The 19,495-nt window shown below is 31.4% G+C and overlaps 1 protein-coding gene across 2 annotated transcripts in view; it reads right to left on the reverse strand.

Annotated features, from left to right (window-relative positions):
* Positions 1-19,495, reverse strand: part of LOC122047422 (poly [ADP-ribose] polymerase 1-like) — a 57,424-nt gene that overhangs the window by 25,006 nt on the left and 12,923 nt on the right. For both annotated transcript variants that reach the window (XM_042608710.1, XM_042608711.1), the window contains exons 4-5: positions 7,462-7,651; positions 7,051-7,351 (exon numbers count right to left, since the gene is read on the reverse strand). In XM_042608710.1, coding sequence (XP_042464644.1) covers positions 7,051-7,351; positions 7,462-7,651 — 491 coding nt within the window. The remainder of the gene's footprint in view (positions 1-7,050; positions 7,352-7,461; positions 7,652-19,495) is intronic.

A 19,495-nucleotide genomic window follows, 5' to 3' on the forward strand; every position in this document is an offset into this window, starting at 1 on the left:
TAAATTGTTCACACTTTTATGTCAGAAAACAGTGAAAGAAATTATAGGCAGACTTCCATGTGCCTACTAAGTACTGAAACCTGAATAACAAGCTGGTGAAAGAATTTTACTAGAATGGCAATGTACAGGACTAAATCCTAAGTTTCTAATTACTGATATCTTGGTCTATCCAGCATATACTAAGTAATTAAGTCGGTACAATCCTCTCGTTCTTTGATGAGAACAGTTTGTTTTCTTATATCACAACACATTGAAATTTCCAAACAATTGAATGTAGCATGCAACAATTACATGGTTTAAAGTGTTGAGACCTCTGGATGAAACCAATATTGTACCAGCACGGACTTTCTTGCAGTTGTGCCACATGTGTCAACACAAAATAGCCCATGACGATATACCCAATGAGTTTCTCTTGTCAACCGGCATAAGTGGAATTGACTAAATCTAGAAAGAGAAGATAAGACATACCTAATGAAGATCCACACATCAATAGTGAAAAAGTAGGTACAGAAGCAGAAAATCTTCAACAAAGGGGAGGTGGCATCTCTGCTTCTTTTATTGAATAAAATATTTTATATGTATAGTTAAAATCTCAAACCGTGCTAAAGTTTCGATCTTTGATCAGAAAAATACAATTTTGGTTCCATATCATAGTATTGATACAATTTCGGTACTTATTTACTTTTATCAACGTCAAGTGTGCACATTATATCTCATATTATCTTTAGATTTCAATAACCAATATAATTTTTTAAAAAATATTCTTTTACTTGCTTTCTTTATTGAGATGAAAGTGGATAATTAATTCTATTTGTTTCCTTTGTAGGGAATTGAAACTCACCATCTTACTAAAGAAAATGTATTGTCAAGCATAAGATGTTATTCTACATTCAAAATTTGACGCGTGCCAAATTTGAATTCATCTAAATTAATACTTGTATTAACAAAAATATTACTTTTGCAAAATGAGATCAAAACAGAAAAAACAGAAGCCTGATTCTGTCTCTTTTTTTTTCTTTTGAAAATTAGTTAAAAATATATTGTCCATCATTCTACTAAACATGGTTGACTATTAGTCTAATTGTTGTTGTCATTTAAAAAGATACAAATATTAATATTAATTTATTTTGTCTCTTTTGTTTTATAGTATTACTGGGAGCTTACAAAAATAAACAAAAATTTAAAAAAAAAATGTTGGGCACCGCACAGTCATGCACAAATGCGCAGCGTGCGGTGCGTAGCATAACATTTCTTTATATATATTATAATTCTTGAAGGGTGACTTTAATCCTCGATCTCTATTGACATTATAAAAGTTACAACATATAAAAAATAAATAAATACCAAATTTTATCTTATTTAAAATTTTATATCTTAAATAATTTTTAAAAATAAATAATTAATTATGTCAATATTTGAAAAATTAAAATTGAGTAAAAGTCAATTTAGGGTTAATTGGAATCCACCTGACCACCCAAGTAGATATGATAATTAGGAATAAATAGGTTTAAATTTAATTTAATTTAATTTGCTTTAAATTAAATTTAAATTTATTGTAGTATTTAAAAAATATATTATATTTAATGTTTTTCTATATTTAAAAAAAGTATTTTTTTCTGCTCTTAATTTCTATATTTATCTTTGTGGACGGATGGAGGGAACGAAATTCATAAAGAAGGAAATTTCAATCATTGAATTTAATAATAAAAAGAAAAGAAAAGAATTAATAATTAAAAAATTTAATAGTTAAAAATAAATTGAAATAAGAAAGTGGAAAAAATGCCGAGAAAATTAATCTGCTAGTGGCCTCGTGTGATGCAGCGAGGCGGCACGAAGGCCTCACCTAGACGCGAGGTCTCATGCGAAGCTCGCATGGAGGCCTCGCCAAGCTCGAGGTCTCACGTAGAGGCTGCGTGAGGCGGCTTCCACAAAGCCTCTACTGCAAACCTCGCACGAGACCTTACACCGAGGCGAGGCCTCAACGAGGCTGCCATGAGAGGCTCCACCCTTTACCAGTGATGCCGATGCAGAATGATAAATTCCGCCCGTGTAGACTGGCACGGCTCAAAATTTGAAATTATGCTCTTCAACATAAATAGTTTCAAAACATAAAAGACCATCCCAAAACACAATTTACATTTATTGTTTGTAGTGCCTAATCCATGTATTGGTAAGATAGCATAATTTTTATTTTTTTCATTTAGCATAATATACGATTGACAACACCCAAAAAGATACATGAAAATGTGATTCCACTATAAGCTAATTAAAAATATTGAAATTGAGTGTTTATCATTTTAAAACAATAAGAACTATTATTACATTGTGTTTTTCTTTCAACTAAAATTTTCATTGCTATTTTATTAGTTATTTAGGCAAGTTATTTAGGTTGACCAAACTAATTAATAGGTTTTAGAGAACTCAATCAGAGTGGAATTGGGGCGTGGTTGAGTTATTTGGATAGGCTAATCATCTAGTTTGAGTAGGTTTAATTTGGTCTCGATTTAATCAAATTAGGATCGAACTAAACTTATGATTTAGACCTTGTTTAATCGTATTTTCCATTTCAATTAAAAAAAGTTCTAGGATAAAATCCTAATTTATTTATTTTAAATCTCTCATATTCCTTTCTCTCGTATACGTTTATGCCTCTCTCACACGACACTAACTCTATTACTACCTACTCTCTCACACCATCTCTCACAATGCTAGAGTTGACAACTCTCTCTTGTGCCTAACACGCCCTCTCTCTTGCAACATCAAAGTGGATCAAGCTATGGCAGGTAACCTCTACGGCACCTAAAACATTAATAAAATACTAAAGTTATTTGAGGAATAACCTTACGGGAATTTTTAAAAATTTTTAAAAATTTTCTGGAATTTAATCAGAGCTCGTATGGCGTATGTTAAGGGAATGAATTATTGGACTTGGGAAAAGTCTGTTTGGAATACCCAAAAAGGGGGAGTTAATTGAGGAATGTACTTAGGGTCTGATTAAGCAAAACCTTATATATATAATTTCTTTTTATTTTTCTCCTCACCATCTACGCCGACTCCCAAACCTGTTCATTCCCGATCTCCCTCTTCACGCGACGTCGAACCCTCCTCCTCTGCCCTAGCTTCGACACCGTCTCAGCCTCCCCTTTATCGCGCGCGACGCCAAGCCTCTTCTTTTCCTTTGCATTGCCTTGCTCTCTCCCTTCTCTTGCTGCGTCGTCTCTGCCCAACCTCGTCGACGCCTCTCGATCGCCTGGGAGCTTACTGCCGGCGGACGAGAGCCACCCGAGCGCCACCTCTCCGGTTCTCTTGCCCTGATCCAACCATCTGCTGTGAGGGATCGTCAGGGATCGTAGCCAGCCCATCTCACGAGCGAATTCCCTTTTGCCCTAGCTTTCAGCCAATCCCCTCTTCACTAGAGCAAGCCACGATCCCCAACCAGGTGTCACCACTGATCTTGCTTTTCCTTCCGATTCCCTTTGAGTTGGTACCCTAGTGTGGTTGATGTCCTTCTTTGCCGTAGCACCCCACCACAGCAACATTGAAGTTTCCAAGTTTCCGTTAGAGAGAAATCTGCCGGCACAAGCTTAGGGTAAGATATGTTAGTCTTTGATGGTGGAAATCTTGATTCAATTTCAGATAGGATTGTATGTGCTAACTGTTTCTGGTTTCCAGTAGCAACTCCATCTTTGTTTTCGACAGCAACCTTATGATAGCATTCTTTTTCTTCACTGAGCAGTTGCGGTTCTGAAAGGTGTAGGGCTTTTGATCTTACTGTAGAACATGGATTGATATGAATATGGTTAGTTGTTCATGTGTGGTTAGGTTATTTAGTAGATATGTTAGGAATGAATTATACTAGATTAATTAGGTTTAGATTTTAATTTAATGGAATAATTAGGGTTAAGGTAACTAACCCTAATTAACCGTTGGATTTAATTTAGGTAAATTGATGTGTATGTCGATTAGGGTTTTCCCTAAATTAGTTTTGGGGATTTTATTTAGCTATTTAAATTCATATGAAATTAACTAAATAATATATATATATATATATATATATATATATATATATATATATATATATATATTGATTGATGCAGGACTCTGATTTGAGACGAGCGTCTCGACGTCGGATTTGGTTTGATTCGATCTTCTATTTGAGATAGATACCTCTGACTTATCTCCTTAATATAGTCATTTTTAGATATGCATAGTAGTTTATTGCTAGTAGTAATGATTATGTTTGTGTCTGCTTAATATGTCACTATCTGGTTCTTGTTGTCTACCTATATTCCTATCTATTATCCATTGCTACTTATATTCTCGTGATTGCTGCCATGTGTACTCCTGCTCGTAGAAATAGTGGCATACATTGACCTACTTTGTAGTAGACTTGTTATTTGTCATATCTGATCTTGTACTTAGGGTTATGATTCCTAGATCATTGCATGGTTTTATTTCTTTTTTGGGTACCTGTTATATGGAGGTGTATACTATCTAGATCCACATGTTTAGTGTCATGCACCATCTTGCATGATTGCATGCTGGCGATGGTCGGCTCCATTATTGTTGAGCGCATCACCAGTTACATGATCTGCATACCCAACCACTCATGAGTTAGTGGTACATCAGGCAGGTGTATGCAGTTTGATCTGTCCGGACTCCGTTGGTCCGCTCTTGAGTAGCAATGACTGCAGCGTGTAGCGGGCAGGGATCCCTCCCCTATGATACAGGGAGATAAGAACTTAAACTCCCCCACTATGCTTGGGGTAGGAGAATAGGTGTATTCCGACAATATCCTGTCCACTCGATCACTCAGTAGCAGTGATGGCAGAGTGCACAGTTGTCATAGCCCTACCCACTCGGTCTCACCATCGCGTGTGAGATGGCTGACTAGCGTCAGGGGTGACATGTCATTTTTGCACCATATGCATAGATTGCATTTATTGTTTGTGTTTGTTGCATTGTGGATGTTGCATTTGTTTGGGTTGCATATGTTTAACATGCATACAAGTGACATTTTGTATCTGATCTGACGACCCTTTATAATCAAATAGGAAGTTCTGGTGAGTACAGTTTTCTTCAGCCCTTTCCAGTTTGCATTTCCTTTTATTGTTCAGGAAACTGTACCGCATAATTATTACTATTAGTTATATCTTATTATGCATGTCTATCCGGTCTCCGCTGAGTTCTTGAACTCACCCCGTTGATTATTCTTATTTCAGGTTGAAGCCGTCAGGAGGTTCCAGTTGCTAGTCCCCATGCCATAAGGATTTTCGCTTGGGTCTTTTGGTTTCCGTTTATTTGCTTAGAGTCATGTTTCAGACTTGTATTGGTTTTGCACTCTGAATTTTATGTGGTTTGTCTTTAAGTATTGTACTAGTTGGGTTTTTGCTTGTTTGGTGGATTTGTATTTGTTATGTTTTGCTACGCGCCTACCGATCGGCAGAAGAGATAACTTTAGATGTTGTTTTCGATTCCTTTTGTATTGTGATGACAGTCGGAGGTTGTTTTGATATAAACTACGTAGTTTGTTGTTGTATTTTATATTATTATTTCGGTCGTGTTGGCCGAGGTATATGTGGCCCTGAGGGCATGTAGTATAGTTTCATATTGTCACCCGTACAGAGGAGATGCTGTCAAAATTTCTTCTGACAGACTACATGGGGCGTGACACTCTCTTTCAATCTTGATCTCGCTCTCTCTCCCTCCCCCACTTCTTATTCAATAAATATGTGTCACTAACAATCTTTCCACGTCTTAGTATGGGAGCAGAATGAAAAATCTATCATGTTGACCACCACAATGCAAGATTTTAATTTGTGACTATACATAGACTAAATAGCTTATCAACTTACACAACATCATGTATTAACAAATTCGTACATATAATTTGACCAAACTAAAAAATCATAAAGTAACAAAGTAATTTAGATTATTAAAAAAATATTTAATCATATATATAATACTTATAATACTCATAATAAAAAGTAATAATACTTTAAACCTATAGTTATGTATCTAAATTATAGTTTTACACAATGGACCTTGATATATAACAAACTTTACTAATTTATATTTTCTAGGTTAATTCAATTTAGCGTTCAACTTAAGTAAATTGTAACTATATGTTTTAAAGTTAATTAATTCATTGTTAATTAGTATTACTTAATTAATAATATTTGTAAATATTTTTTAAAGTACTACTATATACTTTATAGTCCATAATACACCTTTATAGTTACACTGACGTATGAGATATTTAAAACCATCTCAAATCCTCTCAGCATATGCTTTAAGTCATGCCAAGTGTCAACACAAAACAATCAAAAACTTTATAGCTAGAGAGCATCAAGGAAGCAGGGACAGGAAGATCAGGATGCAAACCAAAACAGAATGCAACATAATTCTCCAAGTTGAATAATGCATAATGTCAGGTTGGTAGTGTGGCATTTTTTCCATGTTAATAACAGAATTTGCAAGGTAAATCATCAAAAATAAAATAATTAGATATAAAAATCATTTCATTCAATCACAGAAAAGAATAAGGCCAGGGACAACAGGCATGTGAAGAACATTCAAGACTCGGTGATTAAATTGTAAGCAAACCCACTTGTAGACAAATAATGAAGGAAATGACTTTAAAATAATAATCTTTACTTAATTATAGAGGGACACCAGGTTTACTATATTACTAGAATAGACTGATGCAGGTAGCCTTTGTGTAAAATAATCAAGGCTCAACGTTCCCAGCAACAAGATCAAAAGAAAACGGTGAAGTAACTGAATTATTGTTAATTTAAGAGAAAACTGATGAGCACATACAAGAAATCAACCCCCAAGAACTTTCTTAAAGAAAAGCAAGAACCAAAGAAAACTATCCACAATTTAGCTACTCAGAAAGTGTCACTAATTCAGTTAGTTATATACTTTAAATAGACAATTAAAACATAATTGTGAGAAAACTTTGATCTCATTTTCAAATTTAATGAATCAAGAAGTACCATGTCAAGAAAAACTTGCAAACAATTACAGAAAATGATGAAAACTAACCAACGATCTCGGAGATCATGTTCAGATCCTTTTGAATCCTGTTCATTTGCTTCAAGCATCTCCCGCAGCTCAGCCACACTCACCTCCTTTTTAAGCTCATCTTTTATATCCCACAACAGCTTGCTCTGCATTTCCAATCTATTGTCCAGTTCCATGGTGTCAGAATTATCATAATCAGGCACTTTGTTTCCTTTGCTTGGTCCTCTGTCTGATGAATTGTTTAGATCAACCTTGAGAACTTTTGGTTTCTGATTGTTTGACCCGGCAGTCTTCCTCTTTGCACCTTGTGAAGTTGCTTGATCTGATGAATTATAGGACATAATCAAATAATACTAAAAGGAGGAAAAATTAAGAGTAAACTAACAGTTATTTGACAAATTGTACTAGAATTACGAATTGATAATATCTTACTGCCTTCTATATGTTTAGATTTCTCCCTTTTATAAAGTGCAGAAACAGCTTCTTTATCTTGAGGGGAAAGGCTGTCCCACCCTAAAACTTTTTCTATACTGCTTGATGGAGACATAGTGATGAAACAGCTGACATGATGCCATAAGAGACCTCGAGCACCTTTTCCCTCAGCATTAGTTGAGACACGAACCTGCAGTCATATTATTTCATTGAAAAGACTAAACAAAAAACAGTTGGATATAAAAGAGATATCAGCTAAGCCAATAACTGCAATTAAGTGAAGAAACGCATTGGTAATCTGCCAATTTCAATTTAAAGTTTTAAACTTTAAAAACCCCTTCAAAACAAAAATGTTTCATCCTCTAGTGAATAAATCAATTACAATTTCAGAATATTTCATGGGGACTTGTTAGTGTGGAAATTGAGCTTTACAGAAACAACAAAATTCTAAAACTTCATTAGATCTGGAATTATTCCTTTTGTCCATTCATCTGTTTGCTAGTTCAGTTGCATGAGCATCAACATAGATGACCAGAAGGGGTTTGGCTTCTCGAGGTTGATGTCAAGAAGCATACTACTAAAACTAGACTACAAATGCAGAGAACAATACAGCAGGCAAAATGGGTTTCAATAAAGCCACAGCTACTAAGAAGAATCTGGTTTGAGTCTGTCTTTTCATCTCCTTATGTTATAGAAAACCACTTAACCAAGATTTAAAATTTAAAACCTATGACACAGTGACAGAGCCCATCTTTGGCCGGAACAATTCGATTTCGCTAATGTTGTGTGATGGTAGCCTGTTTCAGTAATTATTTAATTAAATAATTAATAATAATATGATTCATAAATTATGACTTTTAATTAACATTTTATTATAATTAATTATTTATATAATAATTAATAAGATAGTTAATATAAAATAATATATTTTGGTTTTCTATTGATATTTATTAATAAATTTTATTACCTCCGTCTTTAAAAAATATTAGTAACCAATTAAATTTTAATTTTTTACTTTATTTACTTGTTATAATCTGTAAATGTCTTTTAATTAATACTGATGTATATTTTAATTTTAAATTAAATTTATTCAATTTTACAAGAACAAAATTTTAAAAAAATGAAAAATAGAAATTCGATTCAGTCAATCAAACTTGAAAAAAAAAAAAGATTTAATATTTTTTTCAATTTTTTTCTATCAAATTGTATTGGATTGAGCTTTTTTTAAAAAAATAATTTGTTATGATTAATGTACACCTATTCCCATCATCATATATTTTCAATAAAATAAATGTAAATAAATAAATAAATAATTTTCTTAATCTCATTAAATAAATTTTTAAATTTTGAATGAAAGCTTAGAAAAGACATATAAGAAGAGCTTGACATTATCTTGCTCAATTTTAGTTCTCTTAAGTAATCACATTTCTTTTAATCTCTCTTGACATTATAAAAGTTAGAACGTTAAAAAAATCACTAATATTAAATAATTTAGCTTATTTAAATTTTTAGAAGTTAAGTTATTTTTTAGATAATTAATTAAATTATATCAAATTAATATTTTGAGTTTTTAAATTGAGTAAAAGTTAATTTAAGATTAAGTGATGATCATTATATAGACATGAATACGTAGGTTCAAGTCAATTTCAATTTAATTTATCCAATTTAAAATTACTTTTTAAGAATTTAAAATTATATTTGTCCTTTCTCCTTCTCATCATTCTTTTTCTCTCTTGTGAACTATTCCCCTATACCAATCACTCTCCTCTTCATGCTCGCTAATCGCAAATGATATTATACCCTCACCTTCTATCACCACGTTTATCATCACATCAATAGTTCCCTTAAGTTTCTCTTCTCTTCATTCTCTTTGAATTCTCTCCGTCATGATCTTCTCTCCATGCAGTGGGTGTCAGGGTGGGTGTTAGCTAGCCACAATTTTTTTATTCCATAGTGAGCCTATGTGATGTCGAAGCATCTCAGTGTCTATAGGCAACCGACACAACTTAACACCTCGAGCCATAACAACTTGTTTAAATAATTCAAAATAATTGTAACTACTTCATCTTTAGGTTGCATAATCTTGTAAACTTTGTCAATTCATGTATTAATTATGACTATAATTGCTTCAAATGAAAATAAGAGGCCATCCACCTCCAAATAGACCCAACCATGATTCGAAACCAATGATTTGATAATTCCAAATTATGGATTTGACAGTTCGAAAAATCTCGATTTTTACCTTCAAAGGCGGCTACAGTTGAGGGTCAGTTTATGGTTCAATTCAAGATTATTATTTATATTTTAATTAAAAAATAAATTTTTTATAAATTTAAAAGAAGAAAAAAAGGTTTGAGCTTATTTAAGTTGTCTACATATCCTCTTAGGGTATAGAGGAATCAAAATCCACCCTTATTACCTTAAGAAGTGAAGTGGTTTACTCACTTCCATTTCTCAATTCGTAGTGATAGTTCCTTTAATATCAACAACTTCTATCTTGTCCTTTGAAAAGTTGCATTTATTGTACTTTTTTTTTGCCGTTATTATCTAATTATCAAGTAGTGATTAAGCTTCCAAAGAGTTGAAGACAAAATGTTAATTCTACATCAATGGTTGACACCAAAGAAGCTAAAATCTCCTTTGGTATGATAGAGAGGATGATAAAACTTTGGGTCTATTGCGACCACTATCATTAAATACTAAAATCCAGCTTGTTATGAAATCAAAAGAAATTGTAAAACTTAAGGATCCTCGTGGACATTTCGTCTCTTCTAGTAATAAAAGTTGTGCTTTCATGAATTTTAAATTATTGCTACTATAATACTCTATGTTTCAACCTCATTAGCTTCTAATCCATATTTTAAATTATAATTTTTGTAAATATTAGATAAATTATTTTTAGCAATTTGTATACTAAAAGCAGGATCGGAGAGAAGAATCTTTAAATGATAATAAAGCATCATAATACATAACTAATATTTCATACAAATTATCTAAATTAAGTCCAAGATCAAAAACAAATACAACTAAATAAATATCATGAATATAATAAAAATAGCTTACCAATTTTGGCTTCATTACAAACTCACAAAAATTTTAAAAAAAAAAATCATTCATGATATATATATTTAAAATTAAAGTTATGTTACAAAACTTCATTACAACTAAATAAGTAGGATAATAAAGACCACATAATTATTTAAATGCATCATTAAATATTTTTAAAATTTCATAAATATGACTAAATATGTTCCATTGGTATGAAAATAAATATAATTCGATATTATTAGCATTTTATCCAAATATATATATATATATATATATATATATATATATATATATATATATAATATAATAATTAAATGAATTTTATAATAATTTATACATTAAATTCCAATGTATTTGTACATCACATGGAATTACAAAAATTTACCCCATTATTTAGTATATACTAATGACCACAAATAAGAAATAGCAATTTTAATTGATTTAATTTGATTTTCTGATATTTTAAATTCATCTTTAGCGCATAAATTTAAAACATGACATATATATTGAATATATCAATATAAACCACTAATAGTGGTTCAGATACAATTTTAAGTTCTTAAATACTTATAGTACTTGAATTAGCATTAACAAATTACACAGAAAATGTTTTAGAAGTTATCTAAATCCTTCTAAAATTAGGCACATCAATTGAGATATGTTGCAAGTAACGTGTGCTTCATCAAACACTCAATATGCTGGTAAACGTTTTTTGATTGACTAAGAGTTGTCAATGTAGTGGCAAGTCACACCCAACAATCACTCTATGGAAACATAAAGATACCTTATTATTTAATTTATTAAATTCTTTAATTAATTTTTTTTCTTTGTCTTACTAATTTTTTAAATCTGCAAGTGTGGTTCGGGTAACACATTTTGCAGCTAGATTAAGTAATTTTTGATAAAAATCCTTAAATGTGCATTTAAAACCAAAACTAAAAGAAAGATATTCAATAGAAATAAATCTAGCTATCAATTCTCTTAATTTAAAATAAGAATGTTTAAATAACTTAGAGTCGGTGCCTTCATTAGTCAATGAAAATATGAATAATTGTGATGATCGACTCTAAACTCAATCGGATGCTTGATTTTAACATGTCATTTCAATGATCCATAACCGTCACTCCAATTTATAAAATGTATTATAATACTTACATTTTGCACACATTTCTCTGGATGGAAGATGGACAAGAGAAATTTTCTCAAAATGTATAGTAAAATAATATGATTTTAAAGATGGAATTTCTCGAACTGTGGAAGTTTTATAACATTTTTGTATCTTGGCTATCGGAATGACTAGTTCATCATCAATAAATTCAATATCATTGAAATTCAAGTTCGAAATTGTTATATCCTAGCCCTTTTGACACCGAGATGAACTTCCTTCCATTTGAATTGAAGAGTTGAAGACAATTAAGATTTCAAAATTGAGAGACGAGCAGAGAAGATGTAAAAACAATGAAATGAAATAATTATTTATAGTATTTGGAGAAAAATGATCATTTAATCATAGCAATAGATCGAAAACAATCAAATTTTCAATATACATAAAAAAATGTGTGGACTAGCATGTCAAACCACTGGTTCATGATTAATTACGAGCTAGAACTAGAGATGGCAATTTCCTCCGAACCATGTGGAGGATCCAATACTAACCCAAATGGAGGAGGGTATGGAGGGATTTGTTTGAACCGATTAAATAATCAGATAATCGGGTATGGAGGGTCTGATAGAATCCTACCCATACCCGACCCAAATACATGATTAAATTATAATTTTTTCTTATTGTTTTTTTTAATTTAGTAAATATCCATAGTTTCATCAAAATAATTTAAATTTGAAAAAAAATGCAATTGTAAGTAGTAATAGGATATTTGGGTAGGGTATGGGGATGAGGATGAATATAAGAAATGGGAATGGAAAGAGAGGATTTGGAATCCAAATCTGATCAATTATCATTCCAAGCTAGAACCTTATGGGCTAGTTACGATTTTGGCTTATCAAAGTGGGTCAACAAGTAACTAACCCGTTGACCCGATTAAGGTTCAGCACTGGATTTGGGTTCAAACCCTACCCATGGTAAGTCTACCTCCAAACATCTTCATCATCATTCTTCTTCTCATGATGAAATTCTAGGTGGCAATCTACCATAAAACAAGAATCATCAAGCAACGGAATTTACCTCTAAACATAATCAATCAATCATTAGACTAATTCTAATTGTGGCATGGTGATGCAATTCTCAGGTATCAATTGTATCTACAAAACTCATAGGTATGCACCAATCACTACTCACAAACATCATGTATCCATCGTGTGAGGTAACCAAGATTAAGGATAGCTACATTGTTCATCAATATTCACAAGTCAATTATTATTTTTGTTGAATCTCTGTTTAAATCTCTCGAGTCCAAATAATCATGTTCATAATTTAAAGCTAGAATCCTTAAATAGCTTCAGGTTTTCTGCATTTTCTACAGTATGCAACTATTTCAAGGAGCGCAGTAGTCACTGCTGAAAAATTAAATAGATTGATGAATGTTGCTCATCTACCGTTAAGTATAGTTTCTTCCTAAAGGTCAAGAAATCAATCTCAAATATATTTTTTGATTTCCTAGAGTTCAACCAATCAATGTTGAAGGATACTCACCTACTTGCATTTCTAACATTGTCAATGATTGCCACAGTTTTTCGATCCCATTCTCTTCCAAACAAACATGAATCAGAACCTAAATAAGGCACCATCTTGAGACACCAACTAAACCACATTGCATGAAGGCGATGATCTAACCACGTTGCACAGTGATGGAAGGTGATGATCTCAGCGAACAAGCATCAAGGAAGTTATGGTGACTTTAACTATTGTCCAGGGATGGTGGGTTAATGATAGAACAGAAAGAAACTTCAGCTTAATAGAAAAACAGATGATTCATAGAAAAACAGATGATTCAACGAGCAGCTATGCATCTTATTATCTCATTGCCTCTTCTTGTCCTTTTCTTCTTTATCCTGCTCTTCTTGCCCTTCAACAATTGAATCAAGTCCCATCAATCACTGGTGTAAACATTAGCATATGGAAAAAGGTTGCCAAGAGCAAGGAACAAGTTCTAACATCAAGATTTTAAACCTTCACTTTTATTCTTGTGTCCATCGTTCAGCTACTTGAAACTTTTTAAGACATACTAATACAAAGAGTAATACACCAATGACATGACCTTGTTGAAAATATGAATACACTTACAACAAGGACTACCTGCCCTAATCAAATTTTGTCTTTCACTAGTGACATTGACATTCAACAACAAAAATGTCCTAAGATGTTTATGGCCATGCCGTGTTAGAGTTTCGATCACTCTATGATCAAAACAATACATATGATACAATTTTAATACCGTATGATCATGCCAGTACAATTTTAATACTTATTTAATTGAATTATTAATGACAACATTATTAGTTTTAATTAGTATAAGTTGTAACTTTTAACTAATTTTTTATTATAATTTATTACTTAATAATTAATTAGATTGTTAATATATGTTATTCTATTTATATTTGTTGGTTAATTTGATTACTTCAGTCTTTACTCTTAAAAATATACTTCTTTTGTTTCATAATCATTTACAATTATAATTATTTAACTTTTACAAATAGAATACTGGAATAAGCAATAAAGTGGGCATATTTTGCTTTTGAATCCAAGGACATAATCTCGTTCGAAATGAATGTACATTCTTTTATAGGTTACATATTATATTTGAAATTTGTTCATTAGCATATGATAAGAAATTTAGGCACTAAATATATCTTTTATTTCTTGTATTATTTTTTATAAAATTTTAATAAAATTGTTGTATACAATGAAATAATTCAAAATTTTGTCATTTGGTTTAAATTTGACTTTATTTCTTTCGCATAACAATAATTATTAAAGTGGATGAGAAATACAGAGATATACGATTCAAATTTTGAGATCTAAAATAATTCATTCTAGGTTTAAATTAGATTTTAAATTTTATAATTAATGCATTTAATTGTATAGGTATACAAATACAAAAATATAATTTCAATTCGGATTATAACTCAATCAAATTTAAAATTTTCAAATCTATAATTTTTTCAATAAAACCAAATTCAAATTTGAAAAAAAAAATTATGCCTTCAAATTGAACTTAATAGTGTTCTTTTAAAATAAAAGGTTTAATCTAAAATAAAAAAAATACAAATTTCAGTTTAATTTCAACTCAATCAAATTTAAAATTTTTTCAATAAAACCATATTCAAATTTGAAAAATTTTCATCCCTAAAATTGAAGTTAATTAAGTTATTCTAAAAAAATTGAATCTAATCCATTTTGTGTGTATCAATTCCAACAAAATAAATTAAAAATAGAGAAAAAATGAAATAGGGTGGTCTTGAAGCTAGTTGGCAAAAGGCGACTGCGCTCGCCCCTACCTCCCCCGCCAACCCGTCCCAAGACTAACACGGAGGAGATAAATCATGAGTGGCTACTAGCCCTTGGAATAGTGACTAGCATATGAGGGAAGCATTTACCTTGGCTATGCTGAATTCGAACCCAGACTTTAAGTTGGCAATACCTTATGCGCTAACCACTAGACCGTCCTAAGGGAACAGGATGGTCTTGAATCTAGAAAAGAGATGAGGATGCCACTAAATTTCTTTCTAATATAAGTTCGATAATAATGAGTGGATCAAATAGGATGAGCGCACTCCATCCACCCATCAATTCATTCTTCCCATCCTTTAAGCACTCAAGTAGACCCAAATTCTCTTTGTTCGAGAAGTCACCGAATAGAGTAGTCCTACGCGAAGGAAAAGAGATGGAAAGTAGACCTTTGTTGACCTCTTTCGTTAGCAAGCCAAGGAGAAAAGAGAGTGATTCTTCCTCACATGTCTAAGAGTGAAATGAACTACTTTCTTTGCTTAAACCAATTTATATTTAATTAAAATGTTGTGTCAAACTGTAGCTATTCCTTGACACTGAAAGTAAAGTTGAGAGAGGAGAAGGTCGATAGGATCTCATTGAAACCAAAGTTTTCTATTGCTTGCTCACATAATCTTCCAACATAAAAAAGTCACTGTGAAAAAAAAACATTAACCAATATTAAATACTAAAATTTATCCTATTTAAATATTTTACATTTTATATTTTAAATTATATTTTGAAATTGTTTATATGACAAAGTAAAATAAGTAGAATCATTATATGGAACCTATCAAGTGGATCAAGTGATTTAAACTCTGAGCCAAGTTTATATACGTATAAGATAGTTCTATTCATTTATATTTAATTAGGCTAGTGGTACTTTTAAAAGACTAAGAATTATTTAATTCTCTTCCATTTTTTTCTTTGTACACTTCTCTCCCTTTCCCTATTTCTGTGGTTCTTGGCTCACCCACAGCCTGTCACTTCCTTACCCGATATTGCAGGCCTAATGCCTATCCCACTCTCTCTCCAACGTACTCCTCTATTTTTCCCCTCTCCCCCTTGTCTCCCTCATTCTATCTTCTCTCCTGATTTGTTTCCATCATGCAGCGTTGCTTCAAATCTGAATTCAATACCAAAGTCATTTCCATTGTGCACCCCCATGCTGATGCCTAAGTTATCTCACATGTCAGAGGATGTGCAAAATGGTAAATTCCACTTATGTTGCCGGGCATAGTTTGACATTTTAATCCTTGAGCCATGTATCTCGATGTGATACCTAGAACGCTTCAATAATGTAGCAATGAGAACACACTTATCGGAAGGGGGAAATAATATTAATTGACAGATGATTCAATGGAAAGGATCTTAACTCTTTTTACAGGGTGTCAATTGTACTTAACTTTATAAAATCGTATCTTGGTTACTTAATCTCTCACACAAAGAGTCAAACAAATCTAAACAACCATCAAAACAATTTTTTAAAAGCATTTAAAATGACAAAATTAAAATCATGGTTTGAAATCTCATACTATGGGCGAAACAATTGAAACATATCATTCTAGTAAAATTATCAAAACTTTTTTCATCTCTTTCCTCTATCAACATATTCACTCCATCACCGGCACCAACCATTGGAACATCAACATGATACTGAATTAGTATCATTCTAGTTAAATGTTGACACTCAACATGGCTCGAGATTTTGAAACTTGATTAAAACTCTAGTTAAGTCATTCTCCCCCAATAAGAAAAATTTAACTTTGTAAGTAGGGAGAGTGTTAAGCAGGGACTACAATGTTTGATCAAGGCTTACAATTATTCACGTGACTATAAATTATACAATTAGGAGTGCATCTCTAGAAGTCGATTTTAGTGCCTCTTGTTGGATTGTGTAATGTGTTGCATATTCTTCTGTGATATATGCATTTTCTATATCTGGGAGATTTTTCTAGTAGAGTAGGTACCTCTTAGTGCTTCTATAGGGAGCTAGCACTAATTATGTATCAATGACCTCTCAATCATACAAACCCTCTCAATCATACGAGTCAATTATGACTAGGGAAGAAGAGCTAGAGCAGGAATGGCAAGAGTACAACATATAGGCAAATCAACACAAGAAAAAGGACCCAAATGTCCCTTATCTTATTAGATCCTCTAGATTGAAATTTAAAGTGATGTTTGATTGAATAATAAGTCAACGATATACACAGGTTTCTTATGGTAATTTTAGAAATTTGCTAAGGGCATGTGCTTAGTGCAGCAAATGTGATCAAGACAAATGCAAATAATAACGACATAATCTATATTGTATTTTTTTTGTCCTTCAATATACATGTATATAAATTTTATAAAATTCTTTACTCAATTTTTTCTTAAGATTAGCGTGAGTATCTTGAAATCATTCAGAGAAGCTCTCAGCTAATTTAGAAGTATGGAAGATGGTAGGGGAGCTACTAGTAATGAAACTAATAAATTAGATGATAAACTTTAGACCTATAAACGGATCTTGAAATTTATAAGCAAATTCAACAATTAGTAACATAGAATTCAAATACATGGTTTTTCTATAGTAGACACTTAAGCATATTCCATAAACTAACACCAATTTAGTTTAAATATTGTTTTGTGAAGAATACAACAACAATAAAGCCTTCATCCCACAAAGTGGGTTAGCAATCCTTCTACACTATTGAGCTCTATCTCCTACTATATCCTTATCTATATGTAAATTATATTCTCATTTATAATTAAATAAATTTTATATTATTTTATCGTTGTTAATCAAATCTTTTTTTCGTCTCCCTCTTTCTTTATTAATGTGTGTATTTATCATAATCTCACATCGCCTAACTAAGATATTATAAGGCATTTATTGATCATATAAGTATATGTCTCTATCATCTTATACACATTACTCGGAATTTTCCCTATGCAACAGAAACTATCTCTCTAATGCTCTCATTTCGTATCCTATCCCTCGTATGTTCACACATCCACTTTAATATCCTCATCACTACAAGTCTCATCTTCTATTTGTGTGCTTAATTCATAATCCAACATCAAGCTCCATAGAAACTCTATATAACATATCAATTCAAACCATCATTTCGAACTTTAGAGGTACCTTACAATGACAAAGAACACATATTGCTCTCCTCCATTTTAAGTACCTTATTTGTATCCCATGTAAAATATCTCTATCAACCCCTTTATCCTTTTGCAAAAAGAATCCTAGACATTTAAAGTTCTTAATTACAGATAACACGTAATCTTCTATCTTAACAATTATCTTACTACGTCAACTACTACTAAACTTAAATTTCATATATTTTTACTCTACTAAGTCTAAAAGCTTTTACTTCCAATGTCTTCCACCAGGATTTACTTTTCATGTATCTAATCGGCCAAAACAACACCATGGTAACTTCTTAGATGTATACAATGAGTTTGTCCATGACTAGTCTAAAAAAATATGAACTTAGAGCTAATCCTTAATATAATCTTATCTTTATAGGAAAGTTTGTATTTATCTGGAGTCTTCACTCTTATTATTATTACATTCTCATACATATCCCAATTGTTGCAATATATACAATGCTAGTATGTTGACACCTTTATTTTTCTAAAATTCTCCACATAAATTTCCGCTTTTTTAGGTCAATGAATACAATGTATTAATCTTCTTTTCCTAATATTTTTTAAGAAACTTATCAAAGAGAGATATAGCTTCTATCATTGACCTTTCAAATATGAATCGAAATTAATTTTCAATCACCTTGGCCTCCTCCCTTAATCTTTTTTGTATCATTCTTTCATAAAGTTTCATAATATAGTTCATTAGCTAAATGCTTCTATAATTTTCATAATTTTGTACTTCTCCTTTATTTTTATCCAAGAGGACTAAGTATTTACTCTCCACTAATCAAGCATTTTCATTATTTTTAACATTAGGTCAAACAACTGTATATTTAATATCTTTCCCTAAGCACTTACATACCTCTATTAGAATATTATCTAATCCACCACTTTTTCTATTTTGCATCCCATTTAACACCTATTAGATCTCTAAATTTTGAATTATTCAATAAAAATTTAAATTGCTATACTCCTCAACCTACTTAAATTCCTAAGCTAAATTAGTCACCTAAATCTTTATTAAAAAGTTTATAAAAATATTTCATCGTTCCTTTATTTCCTCATCTTCACAAGTACTCTTTTAGATTCATTTTTAAGTCATGTATTTCTCTGAATACTTATGCTCCTACTCTCTCTTTAAAGATCCTTTACTTCTCATCCTTTAACTTCGACCACTTGATCCTAAGAGCCATGTATATTTTTCTTTCTGATATTATGATTGAAGTGTATATCTAAAATCACTAACCCATAAGAAAATCAATTTACGATGTTATTTCCACTTTTATATGCAACCAAGTATTCTTCTCTTTTCTCGAAAAATATATTAGCTATTACAAGTTCATATACTATCGTAAAATCTAATATAGTTTTTTCTTATTTTTTTATTCCAAAATTATAGCG

The sequence above is a fragment of the Zingiber officinale genome, chromosome 2B (assembly GCF_018446385.1).
Source record: "Zingiber officinale cultivar Zhangliang chromosome 2B, Zo_v1.1, whole genome shotgun sequence".
NCBI classification, from domain to species: domain Eukaryota; kingdom Viridiplantae; phylum Streptophyta; class Magnoliopsida; order Zingiberales; family Zingiberaceae; genus Zingiber; species Zingiber officinale.